The sequence below is a fragment of the Aedes albopictus genome, chromosome 3 (assembly GCF_035046485.1).
Source record: "Aedes albopictus strain Foshan chromosome 3, AalbF5, whole genome shotgun sequence".
Lineage (NCBI taxonomy): Eukaryota > Metazoa > Arthropoda > Insecta > Diptera > Culicidae > Aedes > Aedes albopictus.
This window is the reverse complement of record NC_085138.1, coordinates 402,418,792-402,426,984: the sequence shown is the minus strand read 5'-3', so window position 1 is coordinate 402,426,984 and position 8,193 is coordinate 402,418,792. Positions and strand designations below refer to the sequence as shown.

General features: G+C 46.1%; 1 protein-coding gene across 3 annotated transcripts; it reads left to right on the top strand.

The window, feature by feature from the left end:
* The first annotated feature begins 1,136 nt into the window (after window positions 1-1,136).
* Window positions 1,137-7,910, top strand: LOC134289722 (uncharacterized). 3 transcript variants are annotated; one of them, XM_062856105.1, is made up of 3 exons: window positions 1,137-1,399; window positions 1,455-1,534; window positions 1,593-7,910. In XM_062856105.1, the coding sequence occupies exon 3, from the start codon at window positions 1,784-1,786 to the stop codon at window positions 7,748-7,750; it is 5,967 nt and encodes a 1,988-aa protein (XP_062712089.1). In that variant the 5' UTR covers window positions 1,137-1,399; window positions 1,455-1,534; window positions 1,593-1,783; the 3' UTR covers window positions 7,751-7,910. The 3 variants fall into 3 exon arrangements, with proteins under 3 accessions (XP_062712089.1, XP_062712090.1, XP_062712088.1); XM_062856106.1 differs by having other exon boundaries at window positions 1,137-1,534; window positions 1,593-1,659; window positions 1,718-7,910; XM_062856104.1 differs by having other exon boundaries at window positions 1,455-7,910.
* Window positions 7,911-8,193: the final 283 nt, after the last annotated feature.

Sequence of the window (8,193 nt, the reverse complement as noted above, 5' to 3'; positions counted from 1 at the left end):
ACAGGTACTTGGAAATTTTTTTTAGGCAAACCGTTTGTAGATTTAAGAGGCAATATTTTGAAAACATCTCCGGTAATTCCTCAGAATATCCCTTTGGTAATTCCTCTGGATTTTTTTTAAATTACTTTTGAAATTACTTTTGGAATTCCGTATGTTATGCAGTTTTCGTCTGGTTTTGCAATTCTATGAGATACACTATTGTTATTAAAAAAAATCCAAGAATTTGAAACCGAATGGCCGAAGAAAATCTCAAAGGAATTACCTAAGAAAGTTACAAAAAATAAGGTGATTACCAGAGATGTTCACAAACAATTTTCTAAAAAATCACAAAGCTAATTCCAAAAATGTTTTTTTTTTCATTTCTTGAAAAAAATCATATTTTTTTTAATTTCTAAGAAGGAGTTCCTGAATCCTTGAATAAATAATTAGAGGAATTTCTTAAGCATTTCTAGAAAAAAAAACACTCAAATACTCTGCAGGAATGCCTATAGATTTTTTTTAGAGGAATTTGTGTTTAAAATTTTCGAAAAAATCTTGCAGAAGTAATTACACAAATACATGGAGAAATCCTTGCATGAATGAAATCCCAAAAGATATCTTGCACAAAATTATTTGTAAAATACTTAGGGAAATCAGCTAAACAACACTTCAGGACGCGCGCCGTTGTAAAAAAGTACAACATTGCCAAAAACCTCGCTCGTCGTATACAGCGCGAGCACGTTGTATGTTTAGACTCAAACAGGCGCGCGTCCTGAAAGTTTAAGAATGAATGAATAAAATCAATTTAAGAAATTCTAAGAGAATACTTTAATAAATTTTGAACGAATCTTTGGAGAAATCGTAAGAGCATTTATTGGATGAACTACTAAAGAAATGTTTAGAAAAAAATCTAAAGGTCTCTTTGAAGGAATTCCTTTAAAATTTTGACTAAAACGATGGAAAAATTCCTAAAGTGAGCCCTGGAAAAATCTCAAAAGTAATCCTCGGTTGAATCCCTAGAAAATTTATTAAATAAATTAAACAAGGAATGCTTTATTCGATAGATGAAACCTTTGCATTAGTTTCTTACAAGATCCTTGAATGAATTCTGAAAGAATCTTTTGATAATTGAGGGGCCCAGAATCAAAGGGGTTGTTATGGCAACACTGAACCACCCCAGCCGTTTGCCGTACCTGGAGCTCATACTCTGGTTCGACGTGAGTGACTTGAAGCCTGTCACTGGACTGTCAAAAGGACGGCGACAGATCGATGTTGATGGACTACCAACGTGCTCGAGTCGCATGAAGAATTATATTAATTATCATCGAATTATTGGATTAATAGTGAACTATTATGTTATTTTTGTGCATTATTTGCTAGTTCAGTGGGTGAAGTGCGTTATATAGCTGAAGGAGTTTGGGTATGATGCTAGATACACCGATAATCGCAGTTGCATGACTGTCTTAATTTCTTAGGTTAACCGCTGTTATATTGTCCCTATATATGCCGGTCGAACGGCTAACCGTTGACCTTGGACTGTATAGATCACGGCAAGGTAAAGCGATAAGAATTTATCAATGAAGATGCATAGAATTCAAACATTATAATTATAGGAATTAGGGCTCGATCAGGACTCGCCATTGAAGGCAGAGAATTCTTATTGGAACGGTAGAAGACCATGTAAGCGTACTGAAATTGCTTTTTTTGGGTTAACACTAAAACTTTAAATACATTTTAGCTTTGAGCTGCTGTCGAGAAACTCCGCTGCTACTTAGATATTCACCAATCCGAACATTTCTCAAAGATGAGCGAGGATGCCGCTACCCATAACTGCGGAGCCTGTAGAAACCCCGATTCTGCTGATGCGGGCATGGTAGCATGTGATGATTGCTGCGTCTGGTTCCATTACTCTTGCGCAGGAGTATCGCCCGAAGTAGCCAAGCGACCGTGGAAATGTAAAACCTGCCTTGCCCCACTCGGAACGACTCCACTCAACACCGGAGCGAGCAAGAAGAATCCTAAAACCGCCTCTGCTGGTAAAAGGGGCGAGGATGGTAAAAGTGTTCGCAGCAATGTAGGTGCTAAAGCAGGTAAGAACGGTGCTAGGAACGCCCCTCCGCCAAACGGTGCCGATTTTAACCCGAAGGACCCAGCAAAGGATGTCGGCATAGCGAAGTCAGTGAGAACCACTTCGTCGAACGCCAGATTACAAGCGCAGTTGACCTTACAGCGTTTGGAGGAAGAAGCCTTGCTGGAGAAACGTAAGATGGATGAAGAGCGAAGGCAGTTGGAAGAGGAAAGAGCCTTGATGGAAAAGGAGCGAGCAATTCGCAGCAGAGAAATTGCGGCTCAAGAAAAGTACATTCAAGCGAAATTCGAACTTGAAACGCGCCTTGCCGAAGAAGACGGTAGTGCCCGTCTCAGTGTCGCAGCCGGCCCGGCAAAAGTTCACGATTGGCTAAAAGCGAATCAGATGCAGCTTGGTGCAGGTTTAAAGGTCCCGGAGGACGAAAAGGAACCAAAGCCGGTCGAAAGCCTGAAGGTCCCATTGCAAAACTACGATCTACGTTCTGAATCAAGTCCGAAACTGTCAGTGATCAACGACTTTGTTCCTGAACAACGGAACCTCGTAGGAAGAGCCGAACGTGGAGAAGAACCGGAAGACGATGGTCAGTGTTTCCGCCAAGAAAGCCCGAGTTTTGCTGGTTCAGTTGCTAGAAGTGTACCGAGGGAGGTAGGGCCCACAGCCGAGCAGCTATCGGCGCGACAGATTTGGCCAAAGAAATTACCGAGTTTTTCGGGAGACCCCGAAGATTGGCCACTATTCTATAGCAGTTATGAAACGGGAAACACTGCTTGTGGGTTTTCAAACATCGAAAACCTGATTCGTTTACGAGAGTGCCTTCGCGGTCCGGCACGAGAAGCGGTTTTGACAAAGCTGATGTTTCCTCACAGTGTCCCTTCGATTATTGAAACACTACGTCGTTTGTATGGAAGGCCAGAGCTACTCGTGAAAAACCTTCTACAGAAAGTGCGACGTTTGGAGACACCTAAACCGGAACGGCTTGACACTTTGATGGCCTTCGGGATGGCCGTTAATCAACTGTGCGACCACCTAGAAGCGGCCAATCTACAAGGGCATCTGTTCAACCCAACGCTTCTCGAAGAACTGGTGGAGAAATTACCGGCGACCGTGAAACTGGAATGGGTTCGGTTCAAAAGGATGTATAGGCACCCATCGCTTAAGGAGTTTGGCGAATTCATGGAGACATTGGTAGCCGATGCTAGTGAAGTTACCACTCTAGTTCAACCGAAGCCAGGAGCTTCTAAATTGGACAAACTACCGCGCCGGGAGAAAGGACAAGTCTTCACCCATGTTTCGTCGTCGGTTGAGAGCAATACCGAAAGGCAGCCCTGTCCCATATGCGGCGGAACAGACCATCGAGTTCGGAACTGTGAGAAGTTCAAGCAAATGGACGTGGAAAGCAGGATAAAGGCTGTAGAACGATGGAAACTATGTGGAGTGTGTCTCCATGACCATGGAAAGTGGAGATGCCGTACGAAGATCCGCTGTGACGTCTCCGGTTGCCAAGGACGCCACCATCCGTTGCTGCACAGATCGGTCACGCCGGTACAGGGAGTCACACAAGTTCATGAGCGGTTGAACAAATCTGTTCTCTTCAGAATCATACCGCTGACACTTCATCACGGTTCTCGGAGCTACGACACGTATGCATTTTTGGATGAAGGATCCAATATGACACTAGTAGAGGCGGACTTGATCCGAGAGCTAGGTATCGAAGGTGTACCGGAACCGCTCGAACTAAAATGGACTTCGGACATCGGGCGAACCGAGTATTCATCGCGACGCGCTGATATTATCGTCACGGGCAAAGGGCCGACAAATTGCTACCGTTTGAACTCAGCCCACACTGTGGACTGCCTCAATCTACCACGTCAGAGTCTATCGATCGAGGATTTGCACGAACGTTATCCGTATCTACGAGATGTTCCCGTGACGTCGTACGAGATGGCCGTCCCTCGAGTTCTCATTGGACTGGACAACATCGAACTGTTTTCTCCTCTAGAATCTCGGACAGGTGGATCTGATGGACCGATAGCGGTTAGGTGCCTACTTGGATGGACAATCTACGGACCGGTCGCGATCGGATCTGTTACACCCGGCGTCGTCAGCGTACATAGATGTGGTTGCAATGAGGATATAGATCTGAATGAAATGGTTCGTAAGCAGTACGTGCTTGAAGATGCTGGTATTTCGCCTTTTCCGTTGCCGGAACCTACAGAGGAGAAGCGCGCCCGAGAGATTTTGGAGCGCACTACGGTTAAAGTCAACGGGCAATATGAAACTGGGCTCCTATGGAAGACGGACGATATAACACTGCCGGACAGCCGTCCGATGGCCTTCTCCAGATTGCGAAGTTTGGAGGCAAAGTTAATGAAAGACCCCGAATTGCGATCGAATGTGCACAACCAAATCAACGAGTACCTCCGTAAGGGATACGCACATAAGGCCACTGAAGAAGAGCTCGCTGCAATGAATGAACAACAGGTATGGTTTTTGCCGCTGAATGTGGTGACCCACCCGAGGAAGCCCGACAAGAAACGTCTAGTTTGGGATGCTGCGGCTCGCGTGAACGGCGTTTCACTCAATTCACAACTGTTGAAAGGGCCGGACCAACTCGTTACATTACCCTCCGTTATCTGCAAGTTTCGAGAACGCAGCATTGGATTCGGAGGGGACGTGAGGGAAATGTTTCATCAGCTGAAGATGAGGCAATCCGACAAGCGTTTCCAGCTGTTCCTCTTCAGATTCGACACCAGTAAACCACCTGACGTGTATATGATGGACGTCGCGACCTTCGGAGCAACATGCTCCCCATGCTCTGCATTGTACGTCATGAGATTGAACGCCGATAGCTGCAAAGAAGAGTTCCCGGCCGCTTGTGATGCCATAAAAGAGAAAACATACATGGATGACTATTATGACAGCCTCAATACGCCGGATGAGGCTGGGATGCGAGCCTTACAAGTGAGGGAAGTTCATGCACGAGCCGGGTTTGAGATGAGGAATTGGGTGAGCAACAGTCCCAAGGTCCTCGAAATTCTCGGAGAAACGGTGGAGATGAAATCGCTCCCAATCACGGCGGATAAGCAGACAGCTGAGAGAGTGCTAGGCATGACCTGGGAGCCTACTGAGGATGTCTTCCTGTTTTCAGTTGATCTGCACGAACATTTGATGGATTACGTCTTACGGAATCGACGTCCGACTAAAAGAACAGCGTTACGGTGCATTATGAGCTTCTTTGATCCGCTCGGTCTCTTGTCACCATACCTTATCCATGGAAAGGTTATAATGCAAGATCTATGGCGCGCTGGTATTGATTGGGATACGGAGGTAGGAGAAAGTGAGTTCGCCAAATGGACGGAATGGACCAAAATTCTTCCAAAATTGAATAGCATCAAAGTGCCTCGATGCTATTTTGAGCAAGTACGACCCGAGGACCTTTCGCAGCTGCAGCTGCACGTGTTCACAGACGCTAGTGAGCAAGCATACGGGTGTGCAGCATATTTGCGATCCGTTTCAGAGGGAAAAGTGCGGTGCATTCTAGTCATGGGCAAGAGCAAAGTAGCTCCGCTCAAGGCCCTATCAATCCCTCGAATGGAACTGCAAGCAGCGGTTCTTGGATCGAGGCTTTTGGACAGCATTTGTTCCAACCACACGTTGAAGATTACAGACCGCTATCTGTGGACGGATTCCAGCACTGTGCTCAGCTGGATTCGTGCTGATCATCGAAAGTTCAAGCCATACGTCGCACATCGTGTGGGGGAGATTCTTTCCCTTACTCAACCCGATCAATGGCACTGGGTCGCATCACGAAACAACGTCGCGGACTGTTTAACGAAGTGGTGCAAAGATACGGAGCCTACCTCGGATAGCAGGTGGTTCAATGGACCGAACTTCCTCTACGATTCGGAAGATAGTTGGCTGACTAAGGACATCGGACCATCGAGAGCAGATGAAGAGTTGAGACCATGTTTTGTTCTGCACCACACCATCACATCAAGCTGTATAATCGATGTGAGCCGCTTTTCCAGATGGGAGACAATACTTCGGACCGTAGCACTCGTCAAGCGGTTCATCTCCAACTGCCAACGACGCCTACGAGGACTTCCGTTAGAAGCTGTGAACGTCACTGAAAACGTACTGAAATCTGTGATTCGGACAACACCCGCACTCAGGGTACCATTACGGCAAAAGGAATATGTGGATGCAGAAAACCTATTATTTCGGATCGCACAAACGGATAGCTACCCGGATGAGATGGAAATACTACTGAATAACCGCGACAAACCTAGTGACAAATGGCTGAACTTGGAAAAGTCAAGCGCACTCTTCAAATTATCGCCGTTCGTGGACGAATTCGGGGTTCTGAGAGTAGAAGGGCGTACCGCTCATGCCATGTACGCCGCATTCGACGCCCGTTTCCCAGTTATAATGCCGAAAAACCACCCTCTTACTGTACTACTTCTGAACCACTACCATCGTCGCTACGGACATGCAAATAGAGAAACCGTAGTTAACCAGGTGCGCCAGCGGTTCGAGATTTCACATCTACGTACTACAATCGACAAAGCGGTTAAAGGTTGTCAGTGGTGTAAAATCAACAAATGCAAGCCGCAACCGCCGAGAATGGCTCCCCTACCGGAACAGCGTCTGACACCATACATTCGACCTTTCAGTTATGTTGGCTTAGATTACCTAGGTCCGCTAGAAGTTGTAGTAGGAAGACGTAGGGAGAAAAGATATGTGGCAGTATTCACTTGTCTCGTTGTCCGCGCAGTGCACCTCGAGGTTGCCCACGACTTATCCACACCGTCCTGCATAATGGCAATTCGAAGATTCGTTCGCAGAAGAGGTTCGCCGGTGGAAATATTTTCCGACAACGGAACCAACTTTGTTGGCGCTAGTCGGATATTAGCTGACCAGATAAAAAGCGTTAACGTCGACTGTGCAGATACCTTTACGGACGCTAATACCAAGTGGACTTTCAACCCACCTGGGGCACCCCACATGGGTGGCGCCTGGGAACGCATGGTGAGAAGCGTCAAAGAAGCCATGCGAGCCCTTGACGACGGAAGGAAACTCGACGATGAAATTCTATTGACCGTTTTAGCGGAAGTCGAAAGTTTCATCAATTCACGACCCCTTACGTATATGCCCCAGGAGTCGGGGGGTACTGAAGCATTAACCCCAAACCATTTCATATTTGGGAACTCATCAGGCGTCCACAATCCTTTAAGAACACCGGTGGACTTGGCCGAAGCTCTTCGTAACAGCTACAAACGATCCCAGTATTTGTCCGATGCTGTATGGGACCGCTGGTTAAAGGAATATTTCCCTGCAGTGAACAAAAGGTCCAAATGGTTTTGCGATACCAAGCCGGTCAAAGTCGGCGACTTAGTCTACGTGACGGAAGGTAAAAGGAGGACATGGGTTCGTGGCAAGGTCGAAGAACTGATCACCAATAAGGACGGAAGGGTGCGTCAGGTCATAGTGAAGACTGCTTCAGGAACCCTTAAACGACCTGTGGTGAAACTAGCAGTGATGGAGATTTTGAGCAATGGTGAATCCAGAGCTAACCAACCGGAAGCAGCACCGGATTCACGGGGAGGGGACTGTTATGGCAACACTGAACCACCCCAGCCGTTTGCCGTACCTGGAGCTCATACTCTGGTTCGACGTGAGTGACTTGAAGCCTGTCACTGGACTGTCAAAAGGACGGCGACAGATCGATGTTGATGGACTACCAACGTGCTCGAGTCGCATGAAGAATTATATTAATTATCAACGAATTATTGGATTAATAGTGAACTATTATGTTATTTTTGTGCATTATTTGCTAGTTCAGTGGGTGAAGTGCGTTATATAGCTGAAGGAGTTTGGGTATGATCCCAAGCAACACACTTGGACATTAATAAGTTCCTGTAATTTGTATGCAACTATATTGAAAGTTATGCCATTTGAACCGATCGTCTTATTAACAACCAAATTGCAACTAAAAAAGCGCAAGAGGTGGAGCCAATATAAAACACCCATGCGTGATATAAACGGTTTTAATACGCAATCAAATTATAACCAAGATACAACTTATAGTCGACTTACAAATTGTGACCGATTCGACAACTAGTCAG

Bases quoted from the DNA above. Each gene is read 5' to 3' on its own strand.
- LOC134289722 (XM_062856105.1), top strand. From the start codon at position 1,784: ATGAGCGAGGATGCCGCTACCCATAACTGCGGAGCCTGTAGAAACCCC.